The 23972-nt window shown below is 42.2% G+C and overlaps 1 protein-coding gene across 1 annotated transcript in view; it reads right to left on the bottom strand.

Moving 5' to 3' along the window:
• FKBP9 (FKBP prolyl isomerase 9) overlaps positions 1 to 23972 on the bottom strand; it is a 42195-nt gene that overhangs the window by 5821 nt on the left and 12402 nt on the right. Inside the window, exons 2-8 of the mRNA XM_060632854.3 lie at positions 22262 to 22407; positions 21686 to 21875; positions 20889 to 21034; positions 17467 to 17656; positions 10449 to 10594; positions 4107 to 4293; positions 264 to 409 (exon numbers count right to left, since the gene is read on the bottom strand). Coding sequence (XP_060488837.1) covers positions 264 to 409; positions 4107 to 4293; positions 10449 to 10594; positions 17467 to 17656; positions 20889 to 21034; positions 21686 to 21875; positions 22262 to 22407 — 1151 coding nt within the window. The remainder of the gene's footprint in view (positions 1 to 263; positions 410 to 4106; positions 4294 to 10448; positions 10595 to 17466; positions 17657 to 20888; positions 21035 to 21685; positions 21876 to 22261; positions 22408 to 23972) is intronic.

The raw sequence follows: 23972 nt of genomic DNA, 5'->3' as shown, positions 1-23972 counted from the left end.
GGAGGGGCAGAAAGAGGGGACAGAGGATCTGAAGTGGGTTCTGCTGGTAGCAGTGAGCCCAATCCAGGGTTTGAACTGACAAACCATGAGGTCACAACCTGAGCCGAAGTCGGACACTCAACCAACTAAGCCACCCAGGTGCCCCTGATTCTTTGGGTTTTAAATGGAAGAAGCATATTGGGGCTCTAAATATGGTACCCCAAAAGCACAACACTCAGATTGTGAACGTGCCCCAAAACCCTTTAATGCTGGTGCTTACTCACCCACGCCAGCCTCCCCGTAGCCCAGGTGGGGTGGGATGATCACTGTCCGTTTCTCTCCAACACACATCTCTCGGAGACCCATATCCATTCCCAACACAACTTGTCCAGATCCCAAAACAATATTATACGTTTTGCCTAAATTCCACCTGAAAATGAAACAGAAGAGTCCCTCGTTAGGTCATCAACCCATTGATATTTGAAAGCGTTTTCATGAAAAGGACCATCTCTTCTGCCACAGACACAGAACCCCTATCTAATCAGGAAGAAACATCAGACAAGAGCAAACTGAGAACGATTCTGCAAAAAACGAACTTGTAATCTTCAAAAGTGTCAAGGTGAAAATCAAGGAAAGGCTGAGGAATCAGTCCAGAGTATTGGAGAATATGAAGTGTGATCATTTTGCTATAAAAGACCTTCTGGGAACAAGTGGCAAAACTTAGGTGGGGTCTGGGGATTAAAACGTGATAACGTATCAGTGTTAACTTTCTGGTTATAAAGTATGCGTTGAATTATGTAGGAGAATGTCGACATTTGTAGGAAATGGGTGATGGGACATCATGGTGGCAACCTATCCCCAGCGATTCGGGGAAAAAAGAAGTCCTTCCTTCGTACTGCTCTTACAACTTTTCTCTATATTTTAATAAATATCCTAGTAAGGAGTTTTCATGAGAATTTGAAAAATACATAACCCTGTGTTTTGGATTTATGTGTTTTGGATTTATCAAGACCTGACTCTGAATCTTGCTTCTGCCACTTGATTGGATGCTGAAAAATAAAATCTCTCAATTTCCTCATCTATAAACTGGTGATAATAATAGCTATCTCACAGGGATATTCTCAACAGTAAATAACTCATGATGCTGGCACGGAGGAGAACAAGTATAAAGAGCTCAAAAAATGGATGGCCTTGAGTATGCGAAGTGCTTGTGTCTGCATAGTTTTTGACTCTAAAAAAATGACCGAAAGTTTAACTTGAGCCACAGTTAAAGCATCCCTGATGTCCACGGTCCCTGAGACACCCACGTACAATAAAGTTGCCTCTATCACCTCACTCACTCCCGAAAATAAATCTAGTTCCAGAACGTATGGCGCTACCGCTTTCTTCTTCGATATCAAGGAAGAAAAACCTCCCCAGTATCTTAGGGCTCCCTTGATGCCCATTTCCGGATGGTGACAACATGGAGGGGACAGCCCCCTCGGGTCACATCCCCTTCTCAGGCTTCCCAGCTTCCCCTGGGTGCAGGGCTACTTTCTCTTCTCAAGCTGGTTCCCAGGGCCAGGCTGGCTCTCTGGCACCGACAAACCAAAACAGGGTTTGCCTTTGTCCTACCTGGGACGAAACCAAAACAAAGCCAGCTCTGGCACCAGATGCCTTGGCCCAAGGCCTGTGGGAGGGAGCAGGACATCCTCTGTCCTGCCCCACACACAATTCCTCCTTTGTCAGCAGCACAGAGGCACCTTCACCCTGCCTTTCTCCGGGGACCGCTGGGACCTCCCATGGGAATACTCTGTTTCAAAGTCTCCCGAATATTCAAAAACCTCATTTAGCTATCAAATAACAAATGTTTATTCTTCCTCTCTGAGGCCAGTTTAAACACACATGAAGAAAATCCTCCAAGCAAACATTTTGCTTTCACGTGTCATCTCTGAAAGCCCCACTAATTGTTTTTCCTCAGATCAACCGCTTGTTTAGTTATTTGTTTGTTTCCTGCCAGTTTTCCTCTGACATTCTTCTCATTCTTTCTGTGCATTCCTGGCTTCCCATCCACTGCAAGCTTCCTGCTTCCCACTTGTAGGCTGCCCTCTCTGGCTCTCCGCCCACGTTGCCCTCCATCCTCTCCACAGCCAGTTTCTCTCCGTGCTGATGAAAAAGCGCCCGCAGCAGCACCTGCCTCCTTGTTTACAACGCCCGTGGAAGGCTCGGGGTGGGACCAGGTCTTCCCTTCCTCTCCCACACACATCCCACCCTACATCCCATTTTCCCATTACTCTGAAGCTTACGCCCAGAACAGACCATCGGGGATGCCGGATGTTGCTCTTCATTGTAGATTTACACGTACCACAAACGACTCTCATGGTATAGAATGGAGTCTGATAAAAGGAAGGAGCCTCACATGGCTACCGGATGCTCTGTAGGAATGTTGTGAATCCACCAAACACATTAGAAGGCAGGAAGGCTGATTCTCCCCACCCTACATGAGAAGCATATCCTGAACCCACTGAGAAGGAATTCCTTTGTTCGTTTTCCACCCCCACTTCCCCTTCCCACCTACCCCCACCCAGCAGTCAGAGAACCAGACAAGAATATGAACATTAGCAAGACAATGACAGCAAGCCATTGACCTTCTAGACTACTCTAACCTTGTGGGCCATTTTCACGTGCATAAGCGTGCATAAACGTGCATAAGCGCGGGCTTAATCCCCCCAAACAACAAGGCATGCTTCTTTCCCACTGCCCTCCAAAGTCTTTTCATATTAATGCAATGAGGTTTGTTGTAAAGCAGGTCCGCGTAAATCTGCTCTCTGGAAGCTAGTATACACTTCACTGATTCTATAATGCACACATTTTCACATTTTAACATCTCTGTAATTGGGATACACTTCATAATTAACAGCATGTTAATTTGGGGGCATTTTTACTTTCTTAGAGATACATAACATGATGCTTCTAATAACCAATACGTTTTAGATTGCATGAAATACACGAAGTGCATTGGTATACGGGATCTCATAGCACCCAGAGAGAATGCTCTGAAGAGCACGTGTCCCTAGGGCTCTGTCTCCATGCCTGGCTCGCTCTCTCCAGCCACACACAATGTTGCCTGAAGCTAGAAGGCAGAGGGGCAGGTGCAAGGCAGAGAAGGCCTTCCTCATGCAGCATAAATGCAGCAACACATACTTATTTATGAAGCCCTTCTTTCTCCCCAAGCCCCAACTCAGGAGTCTAAGTCAGACTCGGTACAAAAATGGATAGATTTCTATGGAGATATAAAGAAAGGCTGAAAATGTTTCTTTCCCAGAGAATATTTTATTAACTTACAGCTATACCTAAAGATTCAGAAACATAAGAAGCAAAGCTCCTTTTACCAAAATTGGCAATGATATTAGATTATACTGTTGATTCCTATTAATAAAATTTCAGATTCATCTCAATCAGTTAACATTTATAAAATGCTCCCTTCGTGTTAAGACTCTGGGCTAGGTGTAAAGAATAAAAATGTAAATAAACATGCTGGGCATCTCTAAGGTATTCAGACCAGCAGCAGAGACAGAAACTAAAATAAATAATGAAAAATAAATAATTTTTGCTAATAAAAATAGTATCTTAAAAGATTATGAGACACAGAAGTGCGAGCAGTTGATTCTTCCTAGGAATTAAGGAAAGATTTTGTGAAAAGGGAGGACATTTTTGCCAGGGCAGAAGTTGGTCAGAAGGAAGGGTTTAAGCAGTACACATCTTGCGCCACTGCACATGGCAGCCCTAGAGGCAAAAGATGGGCCCTAACACAAGATAAGACCATTTAAGCAGAACAGAGCTGACAAAGAGGCTGATGTGCCAGACTGAGGAGTTTATAATGTAGCTGCGGGTTAATTTTTAAAGAAAGCAGTTATAAGATGATACCCGTTTTTCAGAAAGACAATTTCACAGGAGCAAGGTGAGACCATTCATAGGGAACTTATAGAATAATGCACCTGAGCAGTGATGTAGGCTAGCTCTCTGCAGTGGGGAAGCATGGAGAGAAAATCTCTCAACCAGTATCTGATGAAAGAAAAGGAGAATCATGGGGACCTATGGCTGTTATCCTCCAAGCTCCCTCCTCTACTGTCCCCAGTGGTCCTTACGTGGAATCCAGCAGAGTCCCATCCAGAAGGGAGGCATTGTAGTGATACTTGAGGTAATCCCCCTTCTTACTCAGCACTGAGCAGTCGGGGGGCTTGTAGTGGGAGGTGATGCTGATGGAGTCTGAAGGGTTGTGGAAGTCAATCACATGGATGTCAAACACCAGCACAGCCGAGCCAGGGATATTCCCTAAAGGACAGACAGAGGAAATTAACGAGCAAGCCCTCCAAGTGGCAGCACATGTGCCTCCCCAGCGTCACCAGGCACGTCCTCACAGACCTCCAGTGAGAAACACAGGGACCTAAATATGAAAATCTAGGGAATACTGGGAGAATGAATTGGAAGGGCGGTCAGAAGTAACCTAACCCTCATTCTATACATGGGGAAACTGAGGCAAAGATTTGCCCAGGGTCATGCAACCAGTTAAGAACACAGTTTGGAGGTGCGCCTGGGTGGCTCAGTTGGTAAGCGTCCAACTCTTGATTTCGGCTCAGGACATGATCTCACAGTTCCGGGGATGGAGCCCTGTGTCAGGCTCTGTGCTGACAGCTTGGAGCCTGCTTGGGATTTCTCTAAATAAACAAACAAACAAACAAACAAACTTTAAGAACACAGTTTGGACTATAATTCAAGATGATGAGCTACTGCCCCACGGAATCACTAAGCCTGAAAGATGCATGGCTAAGTTCATCACAAATGAGGAAACTAAGGCTTGCCTGGCTCCTACCAGAAGTAAGAGGTGAAGTGAGAACACCAGCCGTAGAGTGAAAAATCACTCCAGTCCTCTATCACTGTGCAGGAGGAGCTAAACTAACAGAAACTTCAGAGGGAAAAAAACACCCAGCCAAATTTGGCCCATACACACCCCTTGTGATAGGGCCTAACGGTTCACAAAGTACTTTTACAACACATCCTATCTGTTCTACACAAAATTATTAGTAAACTTTTCTTTTCCATTATCTCCACTTTTGAAAACATTACCTCACATCTGAATAATGTTTTACAGTCTACAATGTATTCTTCACATACACTATCTCATTAAATCCCTGCAACCGCTTTGTGGGGTATTACTATAAACCCAGCATTAGCAGATGCTCCATGAATTTAATGGCAGCTTCTCAGGAGGCTCGAGGGGGCCAGAGGGACACCTTAAACATACGCATTGTGGTTAAACACACCCCCAGATCATTTCAGAGAAGTTTATTTATTTATTTATATTTTTTAGAGAGAGAGAGAGAAAGAAAGGAGGGGGAGATGGAGGGAAGAGAGAGAATTTTAAGCTCAGCTCGGAGCCTGAAGCAGGGCTTGATCCCATGACGCTGGGATGGGATTGTGACCTGAGCCGAAATCAAGAGTCCACTGCTCAACCAACTGAGCCACCCAGGCACCCCTCATTTCAAAGAAGATTAAATGTAAAACTTTTGTAAATAGTACTACTTAGAATCAAGGATGTATAATACTTTCATTAGTGTTTTACAGGTAAGAAAACCAACTCAGATATAACTTGTTGAAGAAAATAACACAGCTATAGAAAGAATTCAAACAGAGATATGTGAACACCAATAGCCCCTCCCCCCATCCCTGCAATGGACTTTTCTGTGTCCATTTTTGGTTGCTCTCTATAACACACACACAGACACACGCACACACACAGACACACACAATGCTTATTAAGTACCAAACACTCTTCTACGTGCTTTATATGTAATTATTTAATTCTCATTATAATCCTATATTCCCAATCTAAGAGTACTTGGAAAGTAACCTGAAAGTTGGGGAACAGAAAATGAGGAAGTGATGGGGTGCCTGGGTGGCTCAGTCGGTTGAGAGTCCGACATCCACTCAGGCCATGATCTCGCGGTTTGTGAGTTTGAGCCCTGCGTCGGGCTCTGTGCTGACAGCTCAGAGCCTGGAGCCTGCTTCGGATTCTGTGTCTCCCTCTTTCTCTGCTCCTCCCCTGCTTGTGTTCTGTGTCTCTCAAAAATAAACATGAAAGAAAGAAAGAAAGAAAGAAAGAAAAGAGAAAGGAAGGAAGGAAGGAAGGAAATCAGGAAGTGATGCTTCCACAAGCCCTCAGGCAGAATCCATTCTTCCCTCCAGGGCTGCAAACATAGTCAAGCATCAAAAGTTCAGGGCTGACCCTGTGGAACAGAGCAGATAAGCAGAGAGGACCAGAGCCTTTCCAGAAGGCCTACTCCCTCCCCTCCACCAATCCTGCAGGGCAAAATGGCCTCAACAAAATGAAATGCCAAGAATGGAGCTGGAGAACCCCACAGAGGGCCCAGTATTTCATTCCTTCCACAAATACTTATTGAATGTTTACTATGTGCTTGTCCCCGTGGTATGTGATGAGGAAACCCCAAATTTCCTCTATGTCCTGACATCTTTCTTGGGTCAGTCCCTGAGGAATTAGCATTAGGCCCTATGCAAACATCACCAAGAGGCCAGGGAGATGCTATTCAAAAGAAGACAGAGGTGCTGCCCCCCTACCCCCTGCCCTTCTCCCCTGCCCCCATGCAAGAGCATGTAGACAGTACATATCTGAGTGCCCCTGCCCCACAGCAACATAGGATTTGGAATGAAGCAGTCTCATAACCACAGAATTTATGAGCCTTCCGATGATTTCCAGAGCCTTATATAATTCTTTGCAGAGCTCTGTCTCATACTTGATAGAAAGCCAAAAGGAAAAAAATACTTTAAGCAAATGTTTTCCATCAATATATTATTTTTAGAGAAACGAAGGATTAATCCTGAGGGCATAACAAAACATGAATACTCGGAAAGTATTTGTCTATTTCTGTATGTATCTGAACAGAATTTTACATGATACAAAACAACAGAGCATCAAGACACTTGACAAACAGGACAGGAAGCAAGATCTGTTGAACGTGTCTTAAGCTGTGACCTGGTATGACTTTATAAATCAGAAATTTAGGGGCACCTGGGTGGCTCAGTCAGTTAAGTGTCCGACTCTTGATTTTGGTTCAGGTCATGATCTCACGGTTGATGGGATCGAGTCCTACACTGGCCTCCATGCTGACAGCCCAGAGCCCGGAGCCTGGTTTGGTCCTGGGCATTTTTTTCTCTCTGCTCCTCCCCAACTCATGCTCTCTCTCTCTCTCTCCAAAATAAATAAACGTTAAAAAAAATTTTTTTAATAAAAAAAATAAAAAATAAAATAAACTTTAAAAAAGAAGAAAAGAAATTTAATGGGTGCCTGGATGGCTCAGTCAGTAGAGCATGTGACTTTTGATCTTGGGGTGGTGAGTCTGAGCCCTACATTGGGGGTAGAGTTTACTTTGAAAACAGGAACTTAAGTCCGGGAGAAAAAAAAGAAAGTTTCTCCATGGTACACTCTAGCTTCCAGCCAACCTGATACTTCATAGATCCTCTGAATAAACCCTACTAAGAAAATTCTGAAGATACATATTATCAGTAGTGGTTGGAAGAACAAAATTAATGTATACAGCCAGCCAAACCAGGCAGAATCCCACCAGCAAAAATAATACAAAAGCAAAATTAATACTGCATCCACTAGTCCTAAGCAGGTTAGCAAACAATGGTACAGGCATACCTCTAAGATACTGTGGGTCTGGTTCCAGCCCACAGCAATAAAGCAAATATCACAATAACACGAGTCAAATGAATGTTTTCGTTTCCCAGTGTGTATAAAAGCTTTGTCTGCACTATACTGCAGCCTATCAAGTGTGCAATTGCATTATGTCTATAAAAAACAATGCATATCTTAATTAAAAGTATTTTATTGCTAAAAAATGTAAGCCATCATCTGAGCTTTCAGAGTCGTAATCACCGATCACAGATCACCATGACAAATATAGTAACAATTAAAAAGTTTGAAATATTGCAGGAATTACTAAAATGTGACACAGAGACATGAAGTGAGCCAATGGTGCTGGGAATATGACACTGATAGACTTGTTGATGCAGGGTCGCCACAAACTTCAATTTGTTTAAAAAAAAAACCATAATACTATCTGTGGAATTCCATAAACCAAAGAGAAATAAAATGAAGTATGCCTATATATATGAGAAAAAACTTAAGAAGGAAAATATGGTTTGAAATACTATGCAATCATAAAAAAATACCTGTTGGCATAGATAGTTGTTTACAACAAATTAGGTGAAGAAGAGAAATTACAAATATGTATAGATAATCCCATTTAAAAAAATTTTTTTAATGTTTATTTTTGAGACAGAGCGTGAGTGGGGGAGGGGCAAAGAGAGAGGGAGACAGAATCTGAAGCAGGCTCCAGGCTCCGACTTGTCAGCACAGAGCCAGAGGCAGGGCTTGAACTCTCAAACCATGAGATCATGAACTGAGTCGAAGTCAGACGCTTAACTGACTGAGAAAGCCACCCTAAGCCTCCCAGGCGCTCTGATAATCCCATTTTTTAAGTTAATTTATTTTTTTTATTAATCTCTACACCCAACGTGGGGCTTGAACTCATAACATGGAGATTAAGAGTTGCACACCCCTCCGACAGAGCCAGCCAGGTGCCCCTAGGTAATCCCATTTTTGTTAGTATTTATTAGTTAGGTGGATATATATTTTCACTTCATGGTTGTTTCCTATTAGTTTCATTTGTTTCCTATTGTTACTATAACAAATTTCCACAAATTTGGTGGCTTAAAGCAATGCAGGTTTATTCTTATAACTCTGGAGGGTCAAAGGTCTAAATTCGAGGTATTGGCAGGGACTCATTCCTTTTGGAGGCTTTGGGGAAGAATCTGTTTCCTCGCCTTTTCCGGCTTTCTGTGGCTGCCCTTATTCCTTGACCTGTGACCCCTTCATCCAACTTCTAAGTCTGCAGCTGAGTATTTTCCCCTCTCTCTGACCTGCTTCCCTCTTACAAAAGCTCTTTTAAGTACATCAAGTCCACCTGTATGATCCAGGATAACCTCCCCATCTCAAGATCTTAATCACATCCCCATCTTAATCACATCCACAAAATCCCTTTTATCATGAAAGGTAACATATTCACAGGTTCTGGGGATAGCACAGGGACATCTTTGGGGCTGCTGTTCTGCCTACCACATTACAGTGTTATTCCTGCATGGTGAGATTGTGGGAGATTTTTGTTTTCTTTCTTTATCTGTATTTTCTTTTTTCTAAACTCAACATGTATCATTTGTATAATGTTCGAAAGGGGGTTTGCTATTAGAGTGACAAAAATGTTCTAAAATTAGATTAGATGGATGATGGTTACACAACTCACTACATTTACTAAAAGTCACTGAATTGTACACTTAAAATGGGTAAATTTTCGGGGCACCTGGGTGGCTCAGTTGGTTAAGGGTCCAACTTTGGCTCAGGTCATGATCTTGTGGTCTGTGGGTTCCAGCCCTCCATCAGGCTCTATGCTGACAGCTCAGAGCCTGGAGCCTCCTTCGGTTTCTGTGTCTCCCTCTCTAACCTTCCCCTGTTCATGCTCTCTCTCTCAAAAATAAATAAACATTAAAAAAAATTTTAATTAAAAAATGGGTAAATTTTAAGGCATATAAATTATACATCAATAAAATCGTTAAAAAACAAAAATCGATAAGGGGAGGTTTGCAATATATTTTCAAATGGCTCAACAACAACAACAAACAAACAAATGTGAGGAGAGAAAGAAAATAAACATAGCACGATGTTGGGGTACCTGGTGTTTCAATCGGTTAAGTGCCCAACTCTTGATTTCGGCTTAGGTCAGGATCTCAGGATTATGAGATCAAGCCCCAAGTTGTGCTCCATGCAAAGCACGGAGCCTGCTTGGAATTCTCCTTCCTCTCTCTCTCTCTCTGTCCCTCCCCCCATCATGCACACTCTTACCCTCTTTCTCTTTCTCGCTCTCAAAATAAATAAATACACTTTTAAAAAAAACATAGCAAGATGTTAACAATTGATGAATCTAAGAGTTCATCGCAAAGTTCTTCCAACTTTGGCATAACTAAGAATTTTCAGAGGGAAACTGGTAGCGGGGACAAGAGGAAAGAATAGCGCATGTCTAGAAACCAAAGCTATTTGGACATTTAAGTCTTTTTTTTTTTAAGTTTATTTATTTGGTTTGAGAGAGAGAGAGAATGCAAGTGGGGTAGAGGCAGAGAGAGAAACGGAGAGAGAGGGAATCCAAAGCAGGCTCTGCACTAACACTGCGGAGCCTAATGCAAGGCTCGAACTCATGAACTGTAAAATCATGACCTGAGCCAGAGTCGGAAGCTTAATTGACTGAGCCACCCAGGCGCCCCGACATTTAAGTCTTAAATGGGACTTCAGCTTCCATATTCTGGCTCTCAAGAAGCTCTGATTACTTGAAACCAGCCTAGAAGCAGCCAGCACTCACCTCTTCCTTCCTCTCCATAGCCGAGGTGAGGGGGAACCACAATCCTCCGCTTCTCTCCGATGCAAACACCAAGCAAACCTTCATCCATGCCAGCAATCACATAGCCCTGCCCAATGTATGTGTCAAAAGTGCGGTTCCGCGAGTAGCTGGAAAAGATGGAAGGGAAGAAAGAGGTTCCTCACGAGCGATACCACAGCAGCTGTGTGCATTTGTCAGTACCATGAGGCATCAGGAACGCAGAGGCCTCCAGACCCTGGAAAAGACCAAACCTTAGAATGTGAGGACACGGCCTGGAAACATGCTCCCCCGAGAACCCACACACAGCGTGGGAGCAGTCACGTACAGACACATTCCCAGGAACAAGCCCTCCAGCCCTCTGGGTTGGCCAGATTATGGATGAGATGCAAACACACAGAAATGCAGCTAACATAAGTTGGACTGTGCTTGGTAACCATGTGAAGTTAATGAAGAAAGCATCTTATTAGAAGCTAAGAATGTGTCACAAGGGCAATGTCTCCAGTTTCTAAAGAAGAGAATATCTGTATATGTCAGACATGAATACTTGGATTGCCTGAAAAGTAACATATAGAGAGTAATTTAACTCTGCAGTGTCTACCAGAGCCTGGATGAACCCTTCCTCCTGTAATTTCTGCTCACCAAGCTACCTTCTGATGAGTGCTTGGGTTTCCCAAGTGTCACTGGCAGGAGGCCCAAGCATTCTGCTCAGTGGAGAGATCCAGCCTTTGTATAAACTGCCAATTGAAGCCGATTACTGTGAGTTTGGTGAGGACAGGAATCAAGTCCTCACAGCCAGATGTTTCTAGGATAAAATAATAAAACTTCATCTGCCACGTCTACTACCAAAGTCTGAACCACGGTAATCTGCACTCATTACTCACCCCCACCCAGTGCAGATGTGGCAAAAAGTCTGTCCTGAAAGAGCCAGTCCGTTCCACCATTACCTCAAACATGATGACCACCTCAGAATAGATGGCCAGCCGAATGGTGCCAGGGGGATGAAAAGACCCTCTGTCAGGGGCTCTCCCTTCTCAATACCCCCAGAGACCAACCACAAAGTCAAGGGACATGAAAAAGGATAACAGACGATCCTCCTCACTCAGGAAGCAGATTATCTACATAACCCCTCAGAAGAGGCTATGGAGAAATACCCTTTTCCCCCCACACTGAGGAACTCCAGACTGCAGCCATTCACATGAGCCAGGAGGGCCAGGATGGGAACACAGCCATCAAGGAAGCCAGGCTTGGCTCCCTAGCATCCTCTAGCCATGAGCCAACCTCTCACCTTCCCCAGGTTACTACTCCCTAGCCAGTACTTGAGAGATCATCAGCAGAGAACAGCCACCACCAGGGATTCAGGGAAGAGGAGGACAACTGCCAGACAGGGTCCCTTATAAAGGGACACTAAGCAGTGGGAGCAGGAAGAGCCACTGGGTGGAACAGTCAGCAAAGGTTCCATGGGGGTGGGGGAGACAGTGGACACTGAGGAGGCAGGATCTGCACAGGGGAAAGGACTGGGGAAACAAAGAGGCCAAGGATGAGAGGCAGAAAAGAGCCTCAGAAGAAGAGAATGGATGAGCAGGGTGGCCATGACATGTAGAGAAATTCGAATATCTTTAAAAGAAGACTTAAATAAAAGCAGGGGGCAGGGGAGGGGCGCCTGGGTGGTTCAGTCAGGTAAGCATCCGACTTCGGCTCAGGTCATGATCTGACTTAGGTCACGATCTCGCAGTGCGTGAGTTCGAGCCCGCGTTGGGTTCTGTGCTGACAGCTCAGAGCCTGAAGCCTGCTTCGGATTCTGTGTCTTCCTTTCTCTCTGCCCTTCCCCTGCTCACACTCTGTCTGTCTGTCTGTCTGCCTGCCTGTCTGTCTCTGTCTCTCTCTCTCTCTCAAGAATAAATAAACATTTAAAAAAATTTTGTTTTAAAAAAGGGAAAGTACCATGTTTCCCCAATGGGAAAGTTGAGGACTAGAAAGTTGTCAATGCTCCCCCAAACTAATATATGAATTTTGAAACAATTTCAACCAAAATCTGAGTGGTGTGGGGGGAGGGGAAGAGGGACTCCAAAATTCATTTGTAAAAAGAAACTATTTAAAATGTTCTGAAGGTCCAGGATATAGCAAGTTCTCATTCCTGTAAAAAAATAAAATGGGAGAATGTGTATAAGTATTTCACTGTGTACATGTGGAGACCTATGAGGCTAAAAACACAGGCTCCCTGTGGAGAGGGGACCTGGGTGATTGAGGGACTGGATAGGAGGGAAATTTTTCATTGTACACCCTTTTGTACTTTTAGGATTTCGATCCACATCAATGTATCACTTAATTTTAAAAACCTGATATTTAAAAAGGAAAGAAGAGGGGCACTTAGGTGGCTCATTCGGTGGAGCGTCTGATTCTTGATATCAGCTCAGGTCATGATCCCAGGACTGTGGGATTGATTCCCCACATCAGGCTCAGCACTGAGTGTGGAGCCCGCTTAAGATTCTCTCTCTCCCTCTGCCCCTCTCCCCTGCCTGTGCTCTCTCTCTCTCTCAAATAAAATAATAAAAATAAAAATAAAAAGGAAAAAAGAATACTCTCTACCATACAAACTAACAAACAACAATAGTTAAAAGTGTGGTATTGGCCTATACATAGCTAGGTTAATAAAAAAGGGTAAAAATTTTAGACAAAGACCCAAAAGTATGTGTAAGAATTTAGTACATAATCAGGGTGCCTGGGTGGCTCAGTCGGTTGAGCATCTAACTCTTGATTTTGACTCAGGTCATGATCCCAGGGTTGTGGGATTGAGCCCCACATTGGGCTCTGGGTGGAGCCTACTTAGGATTCTCTCTCCCCTCCCTCAGTCCCTCTCCCCTGCTTGTCCTCTCTCTCTCTCTCTCTCTCTCTCTCTCTCTCTCAAAACAAAAAGAAAGGAAAAAAAAGAGAAGGAAAATAATTTAGTACACAATAAAAGTCACATTTTAGATGAGTGAGGGAAAGATAGCGTTTCTGGAAGAAATAAAGTTAGATTCTGACTGTCACACTGAATACCACAAAAAGTTCTGGATGGATTTAAGATTTAAACATGAAAGCATTTATGAGCATGGAGAGACACTGTGGAAGGCTATTAATATTTACCTCAGGTGGTAAAGGGGTTAATGGGAAATTACTACATTTTATTACACATCATTGTATTGTTTCACTTATACAATAAGAACATAATACTTTTTTTTAAGTAAGCTCTACATCCAACATGGGGCTTGAACTCACGACCCCAAGATCAAGAGTCATATACTCTACCAACTGAGCCAGCCAGATGCCCCAATAAGGAATATTTTAAAGGGTAAAACCTTAAAACCATTAAAAAGGCTTAAGGAAAATATAGACAAATGTTTATGTACTCCAGGGGAGGGGACAGATTCTTTATTTTTACCAAGCCCCCAAAGACAGAATATATAAGAATTTATGTAAGAGTAAAGGAAACCATAAAGAAGTTAAATGTATTTAACAACATAAAAAGTTTACATTTAAATAGGTCCAAAATCACAATAACAAAAATTAAAATGCAAAAAAATAAGGAATATTCCTTCAACAATATACAACCATAAAAGGGTTACTATCTTTAATGTATAGAGGTCTTCATATATTCAAACTGATAAGAAAAGGACAAATACCAGTATCTTTAACATAAAAACAGACAAAAGATACAAACAGGTAAATCATAAAAGAAGGTAACCAAATGGTCTAGTAATAAACATTTAAAACAATTTCAACCTCAGTAGCAATGAAGAAATACAGATGAAAACTATAAGGTTCCATTTTTTTCCTATGAACTGGCAAAGATTATTTAAAAATGATTCCCGGGGCGCCTGGAAGGCTCAGTCGGTTAAGTGTCCGACTTCAGCTCAGGTCACGATCTCACGGTCTGTGAGTTCGAGCCCCGTGTCGGGCTCTGGGCTGATGGCTCAGAGCCTGGAGCCTGCTTCGGATTCTGTGTCTCCCTCTCTCTCTGCCCCTCCCCCGTTCATGCTCTGTCTCTCTCTGTCTCAAAAATAAATAAACCTTAAAAAAAAATTTTAAAAAAATAAAATAAAAATGATTCTCAATGTCACTGAGTTTGAGGGAATGGGGCATTTTTAGATAGTGATGGTGAGTAAAGGCTTGGTGAGGAAAACTTAGTTGTGTATACAAAAACTATAACCCAGGGGTGCCTGGGTGGCTCAGTCGGTTAAGGGTCCAACTTCAGCTTAGGTCATGATCTCACCGTTCATGAGGTCAAGCCCCACACCGGGCTCTGCTCTAACAGCAGGAAGCCTGCTTGAGATCCTCTCTCTGCCCCTTCCCACATCTCTCTCTCAAAATAAATAAACTTAAAAAAATTCTTGAAAAAAAACCCCAAATACCTTTGTTCCAGAGATTCTTCTAGAAGTGTATCCCAAGGAAACAATCTTACACGTTAAGATTTAGCTGCAAAAATAATTACTGCAGCCCTACATAGAATGTCAAAAGGCAGGCACCTGGGTGGTTCAATCTGTTAAGCATCCAACCTGATTTTGGCTCAGGTCATGATCTCATGGTTCATGAGTTCGAGCCCCATGGCTCTGGGCTGACAGTGTGGAGCTTGCTTGGGATTCTCTCTCTCACTCTCTCTCTCAAAATAAATAAACCTTAAATTTAAAAAGAATATCAAAAGGTAGAAAGCAACAGATGGGACTATGATTATTGTGATGAGCACTGAGTAATATATGGAATTGTTGAATCATTATGTTGCACACCTGAAACTACACTGTACATTAATTATACTTCAGTAAAAGGTAGAAAACAATTGGGATTGATTACCTAAATTAAGGCAAATCCATATAAAGAATATTATGTAGCTATTAGGACAGACTAGATCCCAATGCACTGAAATGGAAAGCTTTTTTTTTTTTTTTTAATGTTTCTTTATCTATTTTGAGAGAGAGAGATACAGAGATAAAGCATGAGCAGGGGAGGGGCAGAGAGAGAGGGAGACAGAAAATGCCAAGCAGACTCCTCATTCACAAAACGCGAGATCATGACCTGAGCCAAAATCAAGAGCGAGATGCTTAAGTAATTGAGCCACCCAGTCACTCCAATGGAAAGCTTTTTTTAAATCTAATAAAATTATAGTTCTAATATGGAAAGAAATATGGTGTACAATAGAAAAAATGGTCTTAATTAGAAATATAATTCCAGAGGGGCTCCTGGGTGGCTCAGTCGGTTAAGTGTCTGACTCTTGATCTCAGCTCAGGTCTTGAGCCCCAGGGTTATGAATTCAAGCCCCATGTTGGGCTCCACACTGGGTGTGAAGCCTACTTAGAAAAAAAAGTATGTGTGTGTGTGTGTGTGTGTGTGTGTGTGTGTGTGTGTGTGTGTGTGTGTAGGACAGAACCAAGCTCATATAACAATAATACACACACACTGAATGTTTTCTGTAACAGAAAAAGACTAAAGACAACTCAAATGTTCATCAATAGGGGAATGTAACGTTAAGTAAGTTTGGAATATTCACTCAATGAAACCTAGGCAGACACAAAAAATAAATAATTTCTCTCTATGTATTAAATATGGAAAAAAAACAAGGTGAAAAAAAAAGCAAGAGGCAGAATAGTTGTATTTCTTTATATTTGCATTAGGAAAAAATCCACACACTGGAAGAATCAAATAGAAACTCATTAATAAAAGTGGGTGTCTTAGTTGAGCCTCCGACTCTTGATTTCAGCTCAGGTTGTGATCTCACAGTTTGTGGGATCAAACCCCATGTTGGGCTCCACCCTGTCAGCGAAGAGCCTCCTTGGGATTCTCCCTCTCTCTCTCTTTCTCTCTCTCTCACTCTGAAAGTAAATAAATAAACTTTTTAAAAAAAGTGGTTAATTCTAGGGGTGGCTGGCTGGCTCAGTCAGTAGAGTGGTAGAGTGTGCAACTCTTGATCTCAGGGTCGTGAGTTCAAGCCCCACATAGGGCATAGAGCTTACTTTAAAAAAAATAAATAAGTAAAAGTAGTTAATTCTAAGTGGCTGGAGGGGGGAGGGATATGTGAGGTAGGCAGGAGTAGGTAATAGGATATACCTTAATACATACTTTGTTTTAATTTTGAACCATGTAGCTATTACTTTTTCCAAAGAAATCAAATGAAAATTGTAAAAGAATAGGAAAGATAAATTATTCAAACAAAATAATACCATATAAGGAATACCATATAAAAATTCTTCTGTACTGTTTTTGGATGACTCAAGAAATTAGAAGCTTATTACCTCAGAGAGACAGGTAGATTGCTGTCACTACCTGTTTGCTCTACAGGAAGCTAGAGAGGTGGTTTCCAAAGAGCACATACCTACCACTTGAAAGAGCAAGACACAGCAACTGCCTGCTCCAGCCACTGGCACAACTGCAAGCTAAGCCCAATAAACAAAACAGGACTCTGAATAACAACAGAGGCATGGTAATTAGCCTCTGAAGCAACCAGAAGGAAGCTGAATGCACCCAACTGGCCTCCTGCAGTAGCCTTTGAAGTTCACAGAGCACTCTCACATCCCTTATCTCTTTAACCATCTCTGAGAAAGGTGCTAATAACAGGGAAAAAAACTGAAGTTCAGGGAAGCCAGACCATACACTGGGGCTAGAACCCAGATCTCCTGGCACCAAGTCTGTTCTCTCCTCCTCCTACCACCCAGACCTCAGTTCTGGCCACTTCCCATCCTGGATCCCATAGTTGGGTTCATACTGGATAGTCAAGAACACTATAGGGGGATGGTGGGAGTGTAAGCTGAGCCTCTCCTGTTTTCCTGTAGACTTCTATGCCCCAGGCCCCAAGAAGGAGACTGTTCCAACAGCCTCTGAAGGAATTCAGTGTCAGAAAACAGAAGTCTATACTGGAGATGAAAATACTAACTACAAATCAGCACTGACAGAGTATTCAGATCATGGTCCAGCCAGAGGTAGACTGTATTTAGTAAGTCATTCTGATGAGTAAAGGCTCCAGTTATTTCCTTACCTGGAATCAAAGAAGGTGCCATCCAGAAGTGTGCCATTGTAATGATACCTGAGAAAGTCCCCACTTTGACTTCGCCGCTCACAGTTTTCAGGCACTACCTTATTTTCAATGGAAATGCCATCCTTGGGGTTATGGAGGTCCAATAACGCAACGTCAAACACCAGAGATGCCTGTCCAGGAATGTCTTTCCCTAGAGGGGAATGGAGGAAGCTGATGAAATCAGGACACAAGATTTAGAAAGTATTTTTATTTTATTTTATTAAAAAAACATTTTTTTAATGTTTATTTATTCTTGAGAGAGAGACAGACAGAGACAGAGTGTGAGTGGGGAAGGGTCAGAGAAAGAGGGAGAAATAGAATCTGAAGCAGGCTCCAGGCTCTGAGCTGTCAGCACAGAGCCTGACACGGGGCTCGAACTCACAAACTGTGAGATCATAACCTGAGCTGAAGTCGGACACCTAACCGACTGAGCCACCCAGGCGCCCCTAGAAAGTACTTTTAACTACAACTCAATTCCCACTGTGTTGGTGTTACTCATTCCTTAAAGTTTTCAAGCCAAAGGAATAAATGTTCTTCTGCATGTTGGGTGGTCCTTCTGGTGTCCAACTATGTTCTGTCACCATTGTGTCCATGGTGCCCAACCATGGGCTGGCGGGTATATTTGAAGACTGACTTCTTCAGGAAAAGGAGCAAACCAATATTAATGACATGCGACACTACTACAACCATATTTTCTATGCTTGTGCTGACAAATCAAGGTGCTACGTGGGTGGTTATGCACCCACATGCAAACCCAAATGCTTCTGTGGGTCTCTGTTTGCATACAAATGCAAATCACAGACATTTGAAGGTATAAATTCCAAACCCTGGACCTGGTTCTGCAGAATATGACACAGACTTGTTCTTTGGAACCAACAGCCAATTTTTTGAAGCGGCAACATGCACAATTCAATGTATTAACTACATCTAAAACAAGATATAAATAAAACTAAAGCTAGCTAAGAGGGAAAAAAATGGCACCCACATTGCAAAATACAAATCCTCAAATCGCTTCCACCTCACTTCTGGATCATACTGCTTCTTTTGGATGTTCCCAGCAGTGGGGACTTACTGAGTATCTGCAAAATGATAATCTACACGAAGAGATTATTGGGCACTAACTCTTCCTGCAAAGATCAACATCAAGCAATAAATAACTCAATCCAGTACTTTGAGATAAAGGAAGTTAACTGACAAAAACCACCTACCTCCACACTCTTACTTGCCATTTGTTATACCTTGCAAAGGAGTAGGCCTGGGCAAGTGAGTAAGACAGTACACTATGACTGAGCTCCTTCAATGGCTCTGGCAGAGCCCACCCCTATTCCTTCCCCTCAGGGAAATCATGAAATCTTCTGAAAGCAGCTGCTGAGTCAGACTCTGGAATGCAAGGTGTGGTCAATCCCTGAAGTGTGTGTATGGGTGTGACAGAATATTAATCTTTTGTACTTTCCTGTATTTTTTAATTTAGTAGAAAAAAGAAAGCCTTAAATGTAACTCCAGAGTTTAAATTTTTCTAGCATTATCATGTACTAATTGCATCTATGTTTTTTTTTTAACAATAACTTTATCAAGATCTAATTTCCATACCATAGAATTCACCTATTTAAACTCATACCCAGGTAGTTGAGCACAGTATTAAAATACTAAATAATAACTATTTCAGTTTTTTTTAAATGTTTTCTTTATTTTTGAGAGAGAGAGTGAGTAGAGGGGGGCAGAGAGAGGGGGAGACACAGAATCCAAAGCAGGCTCCAGGCTCCGAGCTGTCAGCACAGAGCCCAATGTGGGACTCGAACTCATGAACTGTGAGATCATTCATGACCAGAGGTGAAGTCAGACGCTTAACTGACTGAACCACACAGGTACCCCTTCAGTATTTATTTAAAATAAATAAATAATACTCCTCAAATTAGGCCAGGCATCTAGTTTTACTATGTATGACATATGCACCTGGATGACGTCAAAAGGATTTGAGAGCCCTGGGAAATAAACTCCCCCTGGCTAAGGAGGAGACCATTTGAGTAATAAGAATAACAACATGTCTTGGAGACTGGAGAATTTGTATTTACAGATTACAATTATAGTTGTTTTCAAATTTTATTTTTCTTTTAGCATGGAATCCCTACCCCTGCTTTTTGAAGAGACTGTCTGCAGATCCCCAGCAATACAAGTAGAAGTGGACAGGAGAGAAGGCTGAGCCCCATTTCCTTCTCTCTCCTCCTGCTCTGTAGATATACAGAGCCAGGAAACACAGCTTAGAAAACATTATTTTAGGGTTATTATAAGTCAGGTACAACAGTCAGTAAACTCTTAGATGTATCATATTATCATTTCAATTCTTTGCTACGTATATCTACTTGATTAAAATGAAGTTTTAATGTTCATTATTTTTTTGAGAGAGAGAGAGAGAGAGTACACAAGTAGAAGAATAGGCAGAGAGAGAGGGAAACGGAGAAGTAGGCTCCGTGCTGTCAGCACAGAGCCTGATGCAGGGCCCAATCTCACAAACTGTGAGATCATGACCTGAGCCAATATCAGGAGTTGGACACTTAATGGACTGAGCCACCCAGGTGACCCTATATCTACTTGTTTAAATGCCGGGAGGTTGTCTTTGTTGTGTTAGCCTGCCAGGGTGATTAAATATGTCTGAAATTAAAATATGAGTAACTGTGAAATTCCATTTGCCAAACAATAGTCTGTTTTCTCTCTACAAAAAGGACACTAATTCAAATTAATGTTTTTTTTCTAACATGCTTTGCATCTGTCCACCTGGAACTAATGTCACAGGTAAAGCCCACTGTGAAGGAACAAATCAGGGGAAAAAATGGCAATTCTGGCATCATATACTAAATTTATACCTTGATATCTACAGTCTTTAGACTTTCCAGTTCATTTGTCATTTCACAGATGGGAAAATGTAGGCTGGAGAGGTTGGTGCCCAAGGTTACAGTTTATGGGGCAGTGGCAGATGCTTACTTATGAAAAGCCAATGACCATGAATAAGTGGAAGATTCTACAATTCAGTGATGAGACACTAGATGATTTAGACTAGCACTGCCCAACAGAACATTCTACAGTAATGGAAATGCTCTGTACCTGCACTGTCTAGGTACATGCAGCTCTTAAGTACATGCAGCAACATGCAGCTCTTAAGTACATGAAATGTGGCAGTGTAGCTAAAGAGCAGAATCTTAGATTTTATTTAGTTTTAATTTATTTTAAATGTAAATATAAATAGCCATATGGAGCTAGTGGCTACTATATTGGACAGTGCAAGTCTAGACCAAAAGGTCTGGCGGGTTTCATGTGGTAAATTGAATTAATCACTGCAATAAAAATAAGGAGAGATGAGAGTAGCTTAAAGAATGAGAAAGACTTACCATCTCCATCTTCTCCATAGGCCAGGAAAGGAGGTATGGTGATGATGCGCTTTTCCCCCACACACATCCCCAACAGCCCTTTATCCATTCCAGGAATCAACCAGCCAATGCCCACATATGTGTCATATGTTTTCATGCGATTATGACTGAAAACCAATGAGAAAGGGGAAAAGTTCCATGCTATGAGGGTGTTTCCAACTCATCCCTCAATAATGTTTTAGATACCCAATTATCAGCTAAATAGTGAACCTATACCCATCTCTGAAGAGGCATTTTTGGATCTTCACTCCCAAAGACAGCAGCAGTCTTCAAATTGAGAAATCATGTAATTAAACCACAGTGGTCTAATTGGCCTGCTATTCTATCTAACCAAATACACTGTAATGACAGGAAAGCCCAAAAGGTTCACTGTTTCTGGCTTAGCACCCTACTCTTGGCAGTTCTCCATAGCGTCACATACATTCAGGCTTCCCCTCTTCCTTCCACGGGAAAACTATTAAAATGGACCAAAAAATGCATCAACCTATTTGGAAATAGGGCTCTTCACTTATTGATGAGCTCTCAAGATACTGTTAATTTAGAGAAACACTGTTCTCACATTTCTGTAAAATATATTAAAGTTTTGATCTGGCTTTATGGAGCATGAAACATGTACCAAAAGCATTAAGGAAAGGGGTTGGTGCTGATGGAAGTTGGGAAGAGTCTGTCTTCTGGTTTCTTGATGGGCATAAAAAGCAGGTGAGACAGAAGGAAGTAAGGGGCATTTCACCAATGTTACCTTGAATGGCAGGACTTACCTTGAATCAAACAGTGTCCCATCCAAGAACGTTCCATTGTAGTGGTACCTTACAAAATCAGACACCTGGATGGTCCGAGGGCAACTGGGGGGTGTGAAGTAAGTGTGAATCTGAACTTGATCTTCAGAATTCCAAATATCCATTAGAAGTACATCAAAATGAAGAACTGAATCTGGGGGGATCACACCAGCTAAAAATTAAAGAGAATTCACACTGAGAAGTTGCTGCCTTTCGGGCCAGATGAATAAACACCTAGGATTCAAGGGGGTCGCTGAACAATTCTAAAATGGGCCATGCTCCCTCCCTCTTTCCTCCAAATGAAATAGAAAAGAGAAAAAAATGTTTTCCTCTCAACAAGGGTGACATTCAATATACCAGTGTTAATAACAACTTCTTTTATATTTAGAAAAAATTCACTGAAGATGAAATTTTAGTGCTGTGTGTGTATGTGTTCATTGCTTCTCATTTCCCCCCAATTTAAAGTCTCTGCAGATCCTCTGGTCTGCTTGACTGAACGCCCTTCAAATGTTCTGGTTGTATCTGCAGATACGTTTACAAATATGGAACAAAACTTACAAACTCCTTCACTTCCATAGGCAAGCTTTGGGGGGATCTTCACAAAGCGCCTCTCATTTACACACATCCCAACCAGAGCTTGGTCCATCCCTGCAATCAGTTGTCCTTTTCCCACAAACACGTTGAAAGTAGAGTCTCTGTCATAGCTGAAGACCCAAGAGGTAGAACAAGAATAAGAAAAGTACAAATTAATCCTTCCCTTAGTGAAGTCATCCAGTGAAAATGTACCCCTGGATAGAGTGAGGCCAATGCAACCCAAAATCAGCCTGTAGAGGAGTTACTGATACAGGAAACGTCTTCACCAATAGTACTTTCAGGGTTGGAGTTTTTTAATTATTGTGAATACTGCCAGTAAATCCAGTTAGATAAGCAGTGACATAACTCTCCCTAGAAAAAACATATATTATTTTTAATATATTATATTATTAAGTCTATTTTGCAAAAGAGCTATCAAGTCTTCCACTAAAAACAGTTTATTCAATTTCTATGCGATTGTTTAAATCTTTTTTTAATGTTTATTTATTTTGAGAGAGACAGAGACAGAGAGAGAGCATAAGTGGAGGAGGGACAGAGAGAGAGAGAGACACAGAATCCGAAGCAGGTTCCAGGCTCTGAGCTGTCAGCACAGAGTCCGATGAGGGGCTCAAACCCACAAACCATGAGATCATGACCTGACCCGAAGTCAGACGCTTAACCGACTGAGCCACCCAGTCGCCCCTGTGTGATTGTTTAAAAGCAACAACGTAGGGGCGCCTGGGTGGCTCAGTCGGTTAAGCGTCTGACTTCAGCTCAGGTCACGATCTCGCGGTCCGTGAGTTCGAGCCCTGCGTTGGGCTCTGGCCTGATGGCTCAGAGCCTGGAGCCTGCTTATGATTCTGTGCCTCCCTCTCTCTCTGCCCCTCCCCCTTTCATGCTCTGTCTCTCTCTGTCTCAAAAATAAATAAACATTTAAAAAAATTAAAAAAAAACAATAAAAGCAACAACGTAAGATACTAATGCTCCATTACCATATTTATCTGATTTTTCTTTTTTTAATTTTTTTTAACGTTTATTTATTTTTGAGACAGAGAGAGAGACAGAGCATGAACGGGGGAGGGGAAGAGAGAGAGGGAGACACAGAATCGGAAGCAGGCTCCAGGCTCTGAGCCATCAGCCCAGAGCCCGACGCGGGGCTCGAACTCACGGACCGCAAGATCGTGACCTGAGCTGAAGTCAGACGCTTAACCGACTGAGCCACCCAGGCACCCCTGATTTTTCTTTTTATCTTTAGGTCTGTAAGTTGGAGAAGTAGCATGATAGCATAAAGGATACTTAAACTCTCTTAACCGATTTCCTCCACCACAAAAATGGGAGTAACAATAATAGTCATCCCAAGATATATATGATATTACAATCGGTAACGTGCTCTGAAAACCTAAGAGTTATGCCAATATTGCTATAATTGTTACAGGTCATAGAAAGTCTGATACAGTCTAGGAATCACTAATACATGTGTTTTAAAGGCTGATTGGTGACGGCCTTAGGTTGGAAGATAAATAATGGAACCGTGACCAACATCTATGATCTCATCCTCTTTATGTCAAATTCTACAACCATCAAGGGTTTGCCTATTAGGAGACTGTGCTAGGTGCTTTGGGAGATATAAAAACATCCAAGGCATGGATTTTGCCTATTGCAAAAAAACCAGCAGAGATACCCAGAGAGTTTCAAA

This window comes from Panthera onca, chromosome A2 (genome assembly GCF_046562875.1).
Source record: "Panthera onca isolate mPanOnc1 chromosome A2, mPanOnc1 haplotype 2, whole genome shotgun sequence".
In the NCBI taxonomy this organism is placed as follows: Eukaryota; Metazoa; Chordata; class Mammalia; order Carnivora; family Felidae; genus Panthera; species Panthera onca.
This window is presented reverse-complemented; position numbering and strand designations above follow the sequence as displayed.